The following is a 16,651-nucleotide window of genomic DNA, read 5'->3' as shown; positions in this document are numbered from 1 at the left end:
TCAGACTGTAGTTTTTCTTTAACAAACAAACAAACTAGGATTCCCGTTTTCAGACTGTAGTTTGAATCCTAGTTTTGTTTGTTTGTTAAAGATACCATTTTCAGACTGTAGTTTGAATCCTAGTTTTGTTTGTTTGTTAAAGATACCGTTTTCAGACTGTAGTTTGAATCCTAGTTTTGTTTGTTTGTCAAAGATACCGTTCTCACTCCGTAGTTCGTACCTCAACTTTGTTTGTCTGTCCTACATGTGAGACACTACAAATTGTTGCTGTTAATGTTCATTAATCTGATTGTTATATCAATCTAATTTTCAATGCTTGATTTATAAATTAAAACTTATCAGATAAGTATTTTACTCCATCTTTAAGGGGTGCAGATATGTAACTTATTAGCGTTAAGAAAAGAAAAAACTGTGACTTCCTCAAACCCTTTCGTAGTCGTGGTAACTGCTCCTATCAATGCAAGACTCACGACCTAAGCAGTTGTGTTCACTGCTATGACGTCACGTCTATTACACACCCACTTTCGTCATTGTTACTTTTCAATAGAACAAAAGTAAAAATAAAGTGAAAAAGAACCCTTTACGAACATCGTTGAGTGTTAAACCGTTTTTATGTGCATGTTTAACACACAGATTATGTATTGAGATATCTATATAATAAGATTCATTATCTGTGTATGTGTGTGTCACGTAATTCCTCCTAAGCCGCTGGTCGCACCGACTTTTAAAATGGCGCCAAACGAATCTTCTCGGCCCCGAGATTTGCACAAAGGTAAAAATTTTCACCTAACCCCTTAGGGAACCCGGATATTTCGCGAAAACACTGTTACGGTTAGAGCACGAAGATAAGTAGGCCTACTAATTACCATTCGTAACTTGGCTAAAGAAATTAAACTTGCATTACAGCGGTAATGATCATTCAACTAGAAAAGTGCAAAATAGTAGTTCAAGCATTAAATTTGCATTATACTCTTAAGTACTGTTTACCTTTCGAATAAACGTGTTGGCATTCAACATTTTTAATATTTTTGAAGAAGACTACTGATTGTGTTTTTTAAAATACTCAGGATTAATTGACAACCTCGCTTCAGTAAAAAGAAAAAGTATATGCGGTGATCTTAAAGCTTGAATGAGCAACTTGGTAATAATTTAATCTTGAAATATCATTCTTAACAACATGAGTGTAATATACATGAAACAAGTTTTATTCGTGTTCAAACTTAATAGGTACAAAGAGAAAGTTGGAAGTTGGTCAATAAGGTTTCGTGATCTAACGATGACCATAACAATATTTCAAGACTATCATTAAAGTTTAACGATCTGATGCAATAATAAGCGGCGGTTGAAAGCTTGCAGTAAGTTTTGTACCCTAATGCAACAATAAGAGGGTGTTGAAAGCTTGCAGCAAACTTTAGAGACCTTGTGCAACAATAAGAAGCGGTCAGGGCTTGCAGTAAAGTTTAGGGACTTGACACAACAGTAAAAGGTAGCTGAAAGCTTGAAGTAATGCTTAGTGACCTGATGCAACAATAAGAGATGGTTGAAAGCTTGTAGTAAACTTTAGAGACCTGATGCAACAGTAAGAATGGTTACGGGCTTACCTTAAAGTGTAGTGACCCGATGCAACAGTAAAAGGTAGCCGAAAGGTTTAGGTAGTGTTTAGTGACCTGATGCAAAAATAAGAGGCGGTTGAAAGCTTGCAGTAAACTTTAGAGACCTGATGCAACAGTAAGAATGGTTAAGGGCTTACAGTAAAGTGTAGTGACCCGATCCAACAGTAAGAGGTAGCAAAAATAAGAGGCGGTTGAAAGCTTGCAATAAATTTAGTGACCTGATGATGATAATAAGAGGCAGTTAAAAGCTTGTCCTACGAACTTATGACAACAATAAGAGGCGATTGAAAACCTGTCAATAAAATTTTGCAAGTGGATTAAACCAGTTGCGCAAGGGGTTCATACAATAGAGGTGAGGGTTAGCCATGTAGTAGAGCTCTGGATTTCAGAGTTGAGAAGTCGGGTTTGAAATCCATGAATTCCATAAAATATTCCCTGCAATTTAAGCTGTGTATATGGGATGAGAGTAATAGTCAATCATTTAGTGTGGTTATGAGAAGTAGAGCGCTGCTGACTGGTTGCCTTCCCTCTGGTGACTCATAAGTAAACGGTATTTATAGTGTACAGATACCTTCAGAAGGTTGAGTACCTATATTCAAACAATTTTATATATTCAAAATAGCAAGTCACGTGATAATCACAGTCGGTATAAAGTCGTGGTGGAACAGGAGGAATCAGAACTAACCACATTTCCACGTTCTTTGGCGCTACGTAAATTATAGTGTGATGACACGGAAAATTTAGCGCTTTTTGATAAAGTATGTAAGAGCTCTTTCCGACGCAAAATAATCATATACTCGGATCTTAAGGAGGTGTTAATATTGAGAATTTAGAATTTCCAAGACAGTGATATCACTTGCATTAAAATGGCATTGAATGCAAAGGAATGTGGATTAACTTGGGACACCAGGACCATCCGGAAAGAGACCTGCAACGAGTCGTAACTTAGCTGTGGAAAGTAAATTGTGGCGTCTTGTAACAGCTGAGAATCCACAAACACAAAGATCAGTGGCAAAAGCCGTTCACATACCACAGGCAACAACACACAACATAATCAAGACAGATATCTTTCTGGAAAAGTAACACAAGTCACGTGTATACAAATATAGCTTAAACTCCGTATCTGTTCAACCATCGTATACCTGAAGCAGCTGGGAAATGAAATGAGCATTTATGCTATTCTCTAATAAGACATGCTGGTAAAGTGGTCAAAAGCAGTGGATGTGTACTTCTGTGTGGTCGAACTGTTAAAACGGCCAATGGGAAACCATCCTCCGCGTACACTAGATGGGATATGGAAAGCCATACAGGGAGTAATGGCGTGTTTTGGATATATTAACTTCTTGCAATGGAAACTATGCTGGATGGCTATTTGTCAAGATGCATGGTTGTCAGATAAAGCATGATCGTACATGGCGACATCGACTGTAACGACATGGTGAGGCACCAAAATTGTATTAATATAATGTACCCAACCGCTGTAGTCGTCCATTGTTTAACACTGTTGTCGGGTTTCAAATCAATCGACATAACATAATATCTTTCACATCATACTAAAACAAACAGTTTAAACTGAACAGACCGTAAACCAATCATTCGGTCAGCTTTTAAAAGACCAGTGGGGCGTGTTCTGGAGCTTTCTTTCTCTATTTTCTTATTTCTGAAATTATCTTGTAATTTCAGTAAATAAATCTCTAACATACAATTTAAACGCCGAAAGATGTCGAAGTATTAAAAACAAATATATACCAAAAATTTTGTATCTTTCTTGGGCTCAAATTACGAATTCTGGTAATGAAAGAAAGGACTCTTGGGGAATGACTTGTGTGAGATAAAAAGTGTATCTCAAATGCTGTTTTTACACTCTTCTGATTTTGGATCCGAAATGTACAAACCAGAAAACTTTGAAAAAATGCAGTTTACTTAATTTTGATCTCAAATTTTATATATTTTTATACTTTTATATCCCATATTTTGTGGGAATTATACTGAGAAACTGCTAAAGCTTCCGATTGGTCACATAAAGTTCCACAATACCTTGGTCTTTTAAGGAGTAATAGCCGGTTTCCTTTTTTCTCCTTGTCTGTTATTTTCTTCAACTGTTTATTTACTTATCACTGCAATGCAAGAAATCGAGTTTCAATACCCGTGGTGGGCAAAGCACAGATAGCCCATTGTGTAGCTTTGTGCTTAACTTCAAACAAACACTTATCACTGATACAGTTAAATCACAATCTTATCATTTCGTTTAGTTTTGTTGTTTTAAAATTTTTTGCTCAGACCCACAAAACGGCTATCTGCAAATAGCCGTTCCTAATTTTGAACTGATAGACTAAGAGAAAGCAGCTAATCTATAACACCAATCGCCAGATCTTAGACTACTCTTCTGTAGTCGAATAGTCATTCAAGAGCATGTGGAGCGCATTTTTACAGCGAAACATAGATCTTAGAATTCACAGCTAGGAACGCTAGCACCTAGGCCACGTCGTTTCTTTTTGATATACTAGTCTTACTTTGTGTTTATTATCAATTCAAAATGGCGCTCTACACTTTGGGGCTTTGTTTGCGTTATAAGGGTCGATTAACTACATTTCTTCTTGTCAATCAGTTCAAAATTAATGATAACTACAAATAGTCCTTGAGTAGTTTTGTCCACCCAAAGCAAACAAATGACATGTATCAGGTTTGTCCAACTCTGTGCTAATGGCAACCACATGGTATACTGAGTACTGTCTCAGGAGTCGGTCACTATATATTGATGAAGAAAACATATCATGGCTTCAGTAATGGATAACAACCAATCGTTAAAACACTCAAAATAAGCTCTGGTTTTAGACTCATTTTTACAATTTATTATAACTTTTCCTTGGTGATTTGTGCACCGGATGCACCCTGAAGGCTGCCAGTTGGTCAACATAGATGTATGCCATTAACTACATAGTTTACAGGAACTGCTAATAACTTTCTCACATCGTGTGAAATTGGAAATGATAAAAATGTAAGGTAATTTGGTGCTGAAACTAAAGTACCTGAACTGTATTTCTGCACAAATAGCACAAATATAGTTCACCTGCAGTTGAGATTACAGCTATTTAAACCAATCCAAGAAAATGTATAAAGCTTTATGGGGCCTTTTTAAGTGAAACACCAATGTGCTGATGAAATCTATGGAGCAGATCAACGCTTTTGTTCTTTCGCATGAAAACTGATTTGAGTTCCTAATCTTTCAAACCTGTCTAAACAAGAGAAGTATGGATTGAAAAAAATGTATTTAAACATTTTAAAATCACTTCCTACGCTGTATGTTATAATTGTATATATTCTTTCTTCAATTCTTCTTATCAAAATTGATAGTTAACTGTATTTATTAATCTGTCATGAGCTGCTGTAGAATGCAATTGTTTTGCTCTTACAAACTACCTGTTTATGAATTAAATTGCATAATGTTTCTTTTTTAATTTCATAAATTTGTGGATGAAATGTTTGTATGCAATGTACTTACACAAATTAAATAATATAGTAAAACACTACTTATTATTTTATACTTGCAATTCTTTTTTCTTTTCGTATTTAGTCTCCAGATTCTGTGTCCACACCTAAGCATGGTAAGCTGTAATGTTACTAAATGGCACTGTGTGCTAATTTGTTGAACTATTTTTTTATATTAAAATTAATTTTAAGTTGAATTATTCATAGTTGTTTAATCAAACGTTAAGACAGTGAAGTGATTGAAAGTATGATCCTTAAAATTAAGATGCATAAAACAAAATGACAGTGCGTTTATGGTTACATACATCTGATAAGTTACCAATATAATTCCAATTATTATAAAACAAATTTAAAAAGTCAATGAATAAAATAAGCTTGAATTTTGTGTATATTTGGATCACTACATAACAATAGTGACTTTCTTATATATGTATATCTTTCATGCCAGTTGATCCATTTTAAGGTAACATTACATTCTTAAACACTTGCAAAAAATTCGAAAAACGTTATATTAAAGACATTACCTTGTTTTAATATTAACTTACAATCAGAGCAAGCTACCTACTTAGATCATAACTAAAAGTCAATCCGGTATTGAATGTAGCTAATTAAGTATATTGTATTTAAGTTCTTACTTATAACGATTAGAATGCATTGTTTATGAGTTGAGTACCCTCAATGTTATCGGTATTCTCAGCCATAAACCCAATAATATCTAACGAGGTTGAGCCAGCTGAGAAGATTTAGGTTCGCCCTAAATCCATTTACTAAACTAACAATGCAAAACAGTTTCTATAATAAATATGCAATATCGAAAAATAATAAGCTGGATAGATTAAATATTATATTCAATACTGTCAATGAAAGTAATTATAGGGTGTACTTCATTCATTTATATCCAAAAGATATTGTAATAAGGTTGTTAATTTTTTACTTACCCTTAGGATAACCGATATGTTGAGAAATGTTTTTATTCAAAGACATTTATCCCCCAGTGGAATGTAAGTTACAGACTTACAATGCTGTAATCTGAGGTTAGATTTTCTATGGTGGACAGAGTGAAGATAACCAATTGTGTAATTTTGCAATAAGCAAACAACAACATCAAAGACATTTATTATTCTGAAAGTTGTTGTTTTTTTTCAATATATAAGGTCATAAAAAACATGGAAATGCATTAATTAAAGCCTGTCATGTATTGTTTCTTTTACTGATAGAAATTTTATTTTAATTTTAAGATGAATATTTCTTTGCTTTTTTTTTAAAGAATATATTGCAACATTTGTTATTAATTGAGGTATTCACAGGTATGCTAGTAACTTTAGAGTTAATAACAACTTGTAGAATATCAGGAAATATATCAAAGAGTTTAACTGAGTTTAAAGAATAGAGACCACATGCAATTTTAAAGCAAAGTAAAACCTAATCAAAGGCAAACAAGTGCACTAGATGATATACAGTGTTTCTACTAGAGGGGTTTCTTTACTTGTAAACTGAAGAACTTTACTTGTTCACACTAAAAGAGTAAAGCACTATATAAAAGATTTAAAATGCTATTCCTGTAAGTATGTACGCACTTATGGTAATTCCAATATCAAAATAAGAGAGAGGCTATATATATGTATATATATCCTCAAGGTATCATTTGACTTGCCAGTAAAAAAATATCACATATCACTGTCGTCCTTTACATTGTCATCTTCTATACAGAAATCTTTCCCACAAAAAACTGAATAGGACATCATAAAGGAATGACCAAGAACAATAGGTAGCTAGAGTGAAAGGAAGTTAGTCACATTCCACAGTTAATGTCCTATTGTCAAAAATACACATATAGTCAGAAACATACATGTACAAATATTTTGCAAATTATTGGTGAACATCGCTTTCCTAAATTAAAAACACAAGAAACACTTAATATGCTTTGTATACCACATACATTTCCTCCTTTCTTCATTTTCAGACCATCCATAATTTTAAGATCAAAATCCAATTAAGTAACTTAAACCCGTGCATTGATCATGATACTGGTGTAACTTGCTCTCACCCCTATAAAACACTTATTTAATGCTACACGAAGACAACATGACAGACAACACAAACCTTCAACAACAACAACAAAAAAAGGAAATGAGTATCAAAAAACACTTTAAAAATGATCTCATTTAATTATCATAATCATAAAATCATTGGTCGGTCGATCAAGCAGTCGGTCACGCTCGATTTCCCCGAATTTCGTGAATTACACGAGTCCAATTCCACTTTTATAATACTTCCTCTTTTGGTTGCTCATTCCCATTTTAGTTGAATTTAATCGCTAACATAGGCATAAATAGCTCCTAAATGTCGGCACTTTTTTTCTGCTATATAAAAGCTTGTCAAGGAGGAACTTCCTAGGACCAAATCAGGCATGCTGTTATGTGTGTGATACAATATCATCCACATAATTATGACGTTAGGTTAGGTAGGATCCGAATAGGAAATTCGGGAAGACTCCTGTCATCGAAGACACGGAAGTGCATTCACACCCTATCGACGCCTGTGAAAAACAAGTAAAAAATTAATGCAAATCTACTCTTGGGAATTATTACGAAAAAAAAACCTTTGTTAAAACAGACTGAAGATACCAATTATCTGTAGGAAAGAGGACAGCTTTGCCTCAAAAGAAGCACAGGTGTGTACGCAATCACATGGGCATCGTATGTTTTATCCAAAGACACCAGTATGTAACATATTTGCTCAGTTATATACAGTGGATTCAGAAGCAATATGTAGCATGTTCCTGGAAATAAAAATTTCATATTGCATTTATTTTTATGCACTGCCAATTTTCTACACACTAGTTTTGGTTTCCAGTGGTTTCCCGTCATTTTTGATGGCTTTTACGCTAGTACATAATAAAAATCCCTTCAATAAAATTATATCACAACCATTGAATTAATGATAACCATCAAGTCATATGTATATTATGTGTGGAACAAATACTTAATAGTTACGTTTGAGTTATTGACAAAACAGGATAATGTTTTAATTTATATTCCATGAAATACTCGTGCACAGAATCACAAGGTGAAGAGTGATGACAACTCTGATGTTATCTGGTAAAGAAGGACAATGTTTTAATTTCTATTATATAAAGCATTCATACACAAAATCATAAGACGAACAGGAAATAACGTCTGATGTACTTCTGATGAAGAAGGATTATGTTTCAATTTTTCTGCTGTAGAATCGAATTGAATTTTAAAAGTATAATTACAGCGTTATCAATGGAAAATTAGATTAAATGGACAGAGAATGCACAAAGTTTGCTATTGACCCTGAGCCAATGGAATTCCAACAGCAAACCTTTCAAGGTGGTCGTTGGCATATGCTTTGCAGTGGTGGTCTGTCAGATAATTTATTTTGCCTTATCCAGGCTCTTCCAGGTCTGTGAAAGATCAGCCTTGATTTTCTGTCATTCTTCTGAGCAGGAATTGAAATGGGTAGTCAACCGGATTTTGACTTGTCAGAAGTTCAGCTAGAAGTGTAAGTTTCAATGTTGTATGATCCAGCTACGTCTACTATCTGTTGTAAAAGCAACTTTTAGATACAGGGTGTTAAAACTATTGCTTTGTTCAAATGTAATTTCTAAAGCAAATGGATACTCGCGTGTATATTGTCAGTAGTATATGTATCTCTTGCATCCGTGAATGTTCCATATGACCACCAGGCTTCAGTGGGGTCCCACACTTGACCAACATACAACTCTGCTGCGCAATGTTATCACTGCCACTACAACACATAACACATTTACCTGAAACCCACATGCATTCCATATGCACCTCTCTTGTTGTTATTCAAACAGCGTCTGGATTCAGTGAAGAATAGAAGAGGTAAAACAGTAAGTAAGGCTAGTTTCTAGCCATAGGAATCCATTAGTATACCTATCTCACTTCCACTTGACTTAAGTACAGGTAGGAGCAACTTCAAAGCAACAATACATGGATGTTACCTTCTGTCACTGGTTATATATCCAGTCTGAACTATCATGCACTTTGTACTGAAACAAGTGTTAAGCAAATATTCTCTGATACTGCATTTATAAAATATTTCGATTTCAACAAATGAAAATATTAAATCATTATAAATAAAACAATGAGTATATCAAGTTAACATCTGATATACAGATAAACTACTGTCTGTGGATTTCACTTTCTACAGGTTATTTTACACAGTTATAAGTATTTTGATTAAATCTAATCTAAATTATTCTTCACTACTAATACCGAAGACTGTGGATAAAACCACGTTTTCTTCCAAATATAGTGTGAGCTCATCCATTATTTTTATCTCTTCAATGAAAAATCCACTACCTGCTGAATATTTCAATGCCAAAACTGAAAATATTTTTCCACCAGCCTTAATACAAATATTGGATGCACTGTATCTTCCTCTAATGCTTCACAAGTTAGAAGTCACAGTTTACTTGATAATTCAATACCTTAGTATTCATATCAAATCTTTAATTTTCCTTCATATGTTGCTTGGCAGTTGTATTCCATGTATAATTAATTTATTAGTGACTTTATATAACATCCACATATGTATGTAATGCCACAAACGTACACGCATATATATATTAAGGTTGCATATTGTCATATATACTGGAGGCATTAGACAGACTACTTTTGGCTCTTGCACCATTGCCATGGTACCTCTACTAACTATAGTTATCTTAATGTGCTGTCATTTGGAAGCTAGTTAACTAAACTTTCTTCAGTTTTACAAAATAATTCTGGGAAGCTAAAACATTTTAGCCAGGGTTAGTATATGTGCTGTCTTTTACACTAATGTTACTTTAGACTGCCACAAATAACAGTAACCAAACTATCATAATATAGTATCCCACTATCTGTAATCCAATCTATTACTACAGTTGGCATCACAAACAAATACATGAATTTAACATTCAGTGAAATAAGGTTTTCTAATCAGGTTCATAACTATACTGAGAAAGAACATAACCACTCACTGCATCTGTCTGTCACACTCTGTATCTCATGAGCAGTTAATTGTAGAAAAAATTATATATCAAAATGCTTATTTTCTTGTATTCATTTTCTGCAATTCTTAAAATTTAATATCGAAATCAACATCGATCTGTCAGGCTTCGTATGTGCTGAATGGTGAATCTGATAGAAAAACTTATTAAGAATAAAATGTTTCTTTTTTGGGAGGGAATTTCACGAATAAATGGGAACTTCCTCCGTCGACTGATTGAAAAAAAAAATAGTTTGAAGATAAAAGTTGAATCGAAAAACATAAAGAGAGGAACCTGTCTGACTATATATATATTTGTTGTTGTTTAGTTTATATATACATATATATATATATATATATATATATTAATGTCAGCATCATGTATGTGCATCATTCTATTGTTCCCTGTAAATAAATTGAATTGAATTGAATAACTTCCCTTTGACACTTCTTATAGAAATGACAACTGTCAAAAAGCGTTCATTTCGGTAGTGTTCTTTTCTTGCACTAGTAAAATGATACGGTGGTATCTCTGTGAGCACTCTAGTGTGCTGTATACATCCAATACATAGAAAAACAAAGATTTTTGCCAACAATGCACTATATTCAGTCTTCTTTTCTTAAAAGCAAATTAAATGCAATTTCCGTATTTAAATAACATATGGAATGATAAAACATGGTTGTAAATGGCCCACTAGACAATCATATTGCATATGCACTTTAATTGGGTCGACTGTGCATTTTATATTTATTCAAGACTAGTACACACACAAACCCATATATATATAAACGTTTCACTCATATGCACACGACTTCAGTTGAATTTTGGATCAAAACATTGTGAAAATTCAATGCAAAAATTACCACTTGAATGCTCAAATGGTGAGAATCAGATCATTTTACTCTTCAGGTGCATTAGAAATTCTAGCAGTCATTCACAGTGCTTCCAACTGTATATTTTCTAGGGATTACAACTAATAACATCACTTGTCATAACTATGAGTCTAGTGGGTATCACGTGGTCTGCTCTACAGAAATTTCACTATAACTCAGTTAGATATTGTGAGCAATTCTTGCAAGATACCATGAAAATATTTCACTGCTGAAAATTTCTCTGTGGCTTGGAAAGTAAGAATTGTGATGTCTTTTTGGTCTTATCTCTTGTGATCAACAAACGATACTAACATCCTAATCAAATTGAATCACACGTTTCACCTTGAAACGCTGCTTGTTCAGTTGTATGATATAGCATCATGATGTATGACAAGTTAAGTTTCTGTCCCAATTAGTTTGATGGGATCAAAACTCTGCAAGCATCTGCTTTATAGTTTATATTACCCATTCTGCTAAATCAAAGACTGAATGTGATAAGGCAAAGTGTGTGTATTCACCCCACCCAACACAACTCGGAGAATAGCAGAATGATGTGATTTTTTCAGATGAGCTGAATTGTGATACCTATTGTTTCACCTGTGATAAACTGTGATAATATGCATACCAATGGAAAGACTTATGCCTGCTTAGATAATCACCAGCAAATACTAATTATTCAGTAGTATTCCCCAGTGGTTCAGCAGTATGTCTGGAGGTCTATAACACTCAAAATCGGGTTTCAATAGTCGTTGTTAACCATTATATAGCTTTGTGCTTAACAACAAAATACAAATAATCTTCAGGAAAGCACAAATGATATCCAGGGTTATTCTCTGCAATCGAGAGCCAACAACACACTACCAAAGTTTACTTTGTCTCTCGGTCAGTTTTACCTGTAGGAGCACACACAATACAGCATTTACACAATCATTCAACATCGAAGCACAAATACAGCCAGTAGAACTACATCATATGTTAGCACAGATACATGTAACACCTTTTTTGGCCTGCAATCATTCATTATGCAAATAATAAAGTATTTCCTGCCTGAGGGCACCACTAGCTCTAACGTAGATTGAGAACCTCTTCTTGGTAATTTATGATAACAGTACAGAACACTCCCTTTATTCATATCTACTCGCAATTCTTCATTCTGCACTGTCCATGCTTCACTTTGCTGCAAGCAAAAAGTGTTTACACTAGATCTGGGTCAGAGCTTTTGAAGTGTTAATTTTGGTATAGATGCACAAGTGAAACATTCTAAAGTATTATTCAGTGTCACTGTTTTATTAATAATATTAATTCCTATATGTGTCCCGGATCATAACATTCAGAAAATAGACAGTCCCTCCTCCAAGAAGCAAGAAAATCCATCCAAATTTCTATGTCGCAGGCCCAAGAAATTATGCACTTCCAAGTCATAGTCTTGCAACATTGTGATCTAATGTGTGGTCATCCTTTCTGTATTTTTAAAGTTCATGAGCCACTACAGCAATGCATGACCCATACAAATAATGAAGTTTCTGCCATATAAATCGTGTTGGTAATATTTACATCTCCTAGCAGGTTTTTTTCTTTAATGTGAAGTATCTTCATACAGAAGCTATCGATGTATTATTAGTGTGTACATTACATATACCACTCTATCCTGCAATTGTAACAATGCCACTGCAATTCCACTACTGTGGTATCAGTATCCATTAGAAATGGACAATCTAATCGTGTTTATACAAGTACTGTAGCTTCAAAAAAGTATATCTTAACAATAAAAACATTTGGCATAATCTACAGTCCATTTCAAATGTGAATAAAGTTTAGTGAGAGTGAATAATGGTACAGCAATCTTGGAAAAATTGAACACAAGATATTGATAATACAATGCAAAAGCAAGGAACTGCACATAATTTGCTTGCCAAAGGGTTGAGGCCAGCCTTACACTACTATGATCTTTCCAAGGCCCATATAGATTTCATCTCTTCCCATAATTAAACAAGGAACTCAACCTGCTTACACATTAGTACACACTTTCTTAGTTTCAACTTCAAGTCTATTTAGAGAGCTAAAGGTAGTTTTTGTGTATTGTCATCAACATCCATATTTACTTGCCAATATCTGGAAGCCAGTTTTTGGTACTGTCCATGGAAGTGGAAGGGTATAAATGTGGAGTCATCTCGTTCACCCATCTAAAATCAACATAGAACTTTGACATTCCCTCCTTCTTCCTGAAAATATCTATTGGTGATGACCATGGACTCTTTGAAGTTTTTATGATCCTGCCTTTTAACATCAATGAATTTCAGCACTGGACCCCTAGTGCTAAAGCTTGTGGAGCAATTGTTTTATCAAACTTGTATCACTTGTATCTATGTGATGACAATTTGTAGCTGTTTACCCCAATCAGTCATCTCGTCCGATGAACATTACATATTCAACTAACAACTCACTGAGCTGAAGCCACAGTGTTAGATCTAGATTGCTTGCACAATCATCAGATAGCAACCTGAGATATGCTGACTGTAATGTAATAACTATCAGCATGACATGAAAAAAGTAATCCCAGCAGTACCATTATGCCATCTCAGCAGGAAGCTGAAGACACAAATGGTTGTAATAATAGAGCAAACTTATGACTGTATTCGATGACGAGGAACCCACTTTGAGACTAATAATGCTTGGAGACGGCTTGAATGGGTAATGACGAAAAACTTTAATATAAATTTAACATAACAGCAAATGTACAACGTTTCGACAAGATTTTGTCATCACCTAATGATGACAAAACCTTGTCAAATCGTTGTACATTTGCTGTTATGTTAAACTTATGACTATATCTCCTTTCAAATAAACGACTATTTGACTATTACCTCCTTTCTCGACAAGAAAAATGAATTTCATGCACCACATTATAAGATGACACCACCCTCAATTTCACCCACAGTACTCTACTGAACACCACTTGCGTATATGTAGATACTGTGACTACTTACTCAACATACAGTCATGCAGTCCAGTGTTTCTAGACCCAATCTGGTTGGAATTGGACAGATTTTCATTGAGACATTTATTCTGTTGCACAGGCAAAACTGGCCAACAATTTCTGCAGTAGATAGGTCTATCTCAAAGACTCCAATAACAAAATCAGAGACAACTATTTTCATCCTGTAAGTAGTATTACCTAAAGATGTGCCTTTCAATTCACATCTAGTTGATCACCATTCACCAGAATAAGGTTCGTATTGACCAAGATGATAGCTCCACTCACAATGTCTGATGCACAGCAAGGTCAATCAGTGTCCTCACAGCTCCTTTATAAACCAGAAACACCACCTCTCACATGTGCATCTTTATCAGCATGTAAAAAGCACCATCCAGCCCTGAAAGTACTGTGCTGACTGTCTTACTCCTCCGAGTCAGTAATAAGACCAAAATTGGGCTACATTAACTTTCTGGAGCTGGTGTGACATTCGTCATAGCTTGTTAACAACCCTTCTATATCTGCTGAGCAATCAGGAGGAACAAGTAGTTTTACCTACCTTGTTATGAAGCAAGATATGGGCAGTTCACTCTAAAGTAACAACCCATATGATCATTTTTCTATCAGAGTGACATCTGGATGGAAACATCATTGGCACAAACATAATGAGAGATCCTCGAAAGCTCTACCCACTCCTTGAATCTGGTGGGGCAGTGTTACAGCACTGGTATGTATAATATTAGTGGCAGATTTACACACAGAACACAAGCTTAGTATGATGCAGACACTTCGGGAAAGCAGTCTGGATGAGGTACAATCACTGCAGTGCCACTTATTTCTCTCTTGTGACCTGTTTAAAGTTACAACCTCAAACCTAGTCACAACTGACACTGCCTCCATCAGGAAAAAATATCTCTCACATCTGGATGATGTTACATTGTCTTCCTTGGCACTAACATGTCTATGAGAATAGCATCATCATCTGCTAATACTACAATGATATATATACTTTTCCTTGTAAATAGCACAGTTCATCCATATAAGCAGTCGAGATTTTGACAGGACCCTTCTTTCAAGCCTTGAATTTCGCTCAATAGACAACTCTGTTTTCCACCAGGTCAAAATGTTAGTAGAACTCAGCCATGTCTTTATCACAGTCACCAGGTTGCTCTTCATTCAAGTACTCAGTCTCTATCTATCCCTGATTGACGGTGGGGGTAGTGTTTCACTCCTCTGTGCTTTTTTCTATGTTAACAGCATAACTCAAAAATTCTACATCGGACTTTGATCAAATATGCTTAAAAGGTTGAGCATCTCTCAAATACAAATTGAATAACCTTCGGTAAATGTAGCTCAAAGGCCAAGGTCATGCTGAAGGCCAACCATTTTCGTTATAATGGTAGCAAACTGAGATTTTGAAATAAATTACTAAACTTTAAACTGTTGTTCTATCTTTCCTTATACTTTACGAAACGTTAAAACATTCTCAAAATTAAACTTTTGTTCTCACTTTCGTTATGCTGTAAGAAAATGTTACGACAGACCCAAAATTTTAAACTGCTATTATTTCTCTTCTCATGAACACTTGCAACACTTTTTGCTTAAGTCAAATGCTCATTTTAAAACTAAAATGACACAATTAAAGGATAGAGATATTATTATACATATTATTGCAAATTTTAACCTTTGTGTTTCATTTTTACAGAAGAATGGACTACCTGTCGCAGAGTGATAAATCACAAAACCAGACAGGTAAGTTTGACAGGATCATGCATAATTCAGTTAGCTTGTTATATTGTAATTGCAATACTTCCACTTAACTTTAAAAGGGGAAAGTGGGGGACTTCTTTTAATGTTTCAAATACAAATGTTATTTCCTGGCTTATTTCACTTATGTTACATGTTCTACTCACAATCCTGTGACTGAATAAGATAAACGCACATTTTGTTTATATTTGCACGAATGATTCATCAGATAGAAACACGAGTCCAGCGCCAGCTGGTGTATGAAGATGGCAAAATGATCGCTGACAGCGGACCGCAAATAACAACGAAGACGACAGAAGACAGTCGAACAGAGGAATCAGAAAATACAGAGGTAAGTATTCCTAGTGGAATTTTAAATGTTGAATAATACTTGTTCATCGGTATTGAATACCAATATAATGATATATTTTACATACGATGATTTTTTTATACATCCCATATTTTGTATTTGTGACGACTGTCGAATCAAATGGGAACACCACGAAACTTGCCAAACTGCTCTTGAAAAAATTATGTGCTGCAGGTGACATCACAGAAAGGAACATTATAATGCACATTATTAACGAAACCGTAACTTTACTATAAGAATGAATTCTTTTACACTATAGTGTAAAGTACACTAAGCTCACCGGTGGGTAAGCTGCAAGTTTACAGACTAACAATGCTAAAATCCGGGTTTCGAGTCTTCGCTGTGGAAAGAATGCAAGTAGCTCATTGTGCAGCTTTGCACATGGAAGACAACAACAAATAATCAGTTATAGTAAAGTGGAATGCGAGTGCGTTTTGTTAAAATATATATGTATATATAGCTTATATCATATATATATATATATCATACAAATATTATAATTAGTGTTATTTCCTCAAATACGGGCAGAAGACCGCCTGGAGGGGGTCACCTATACAGTATACA

The 16,651-nt window shown here is 34.6% G+C and overlaps 1 protein-coding gene across 1 annotated transcript in view; it reads left to right on the top strand.

Moving 5' to 3' along the window:
• LOC106469387 overlaps window positions 1–16,651 on the top strand; it is a 33,996-nt gene that overhangs the window by 6,528 nt on the left and 10,817 nt on the right. Inside the window, exons 2-4 of the mRNA XM_013929878.2 lie at window positions 5,188–5,218; window positions 15,677–15,723; window positions 15,947–16,069. Of these exons, the coding sequence (XP_013785332.1) occupies window positions 5,188–5,218; window positions 15,677–15,723; window positions 15,947–16,069 (201 nt within the window). The remainder of the gene's footprint in view (window positions 1–5,187; window positions 5,219–15,676; window positions 15,724–15,946; window positions 16,070–16,651) is intronic.

The sequence above is a fragment of the Limulus polyphemus genome, unplaced genomic scaffold (assembly GCF_000517525.1).
Source record: "Limulus polyphemus unplaced genomic scaffold, Limulus_polyphemus-2.1.2 Scaffold3460, whole genome shotgun sequence".
Taxonomy (NCBI): Eukaryota; Metazoa; Arthropoda; class Merostomata; order Xiphosura; family Limulidae; genus Limulus; species Limulus polyphemus.
The sequence above is the reverse complement of the archived record's forward strand: the minus strand, read 5'-3'. Positions and strand labels throughout refer to the sequence as shown.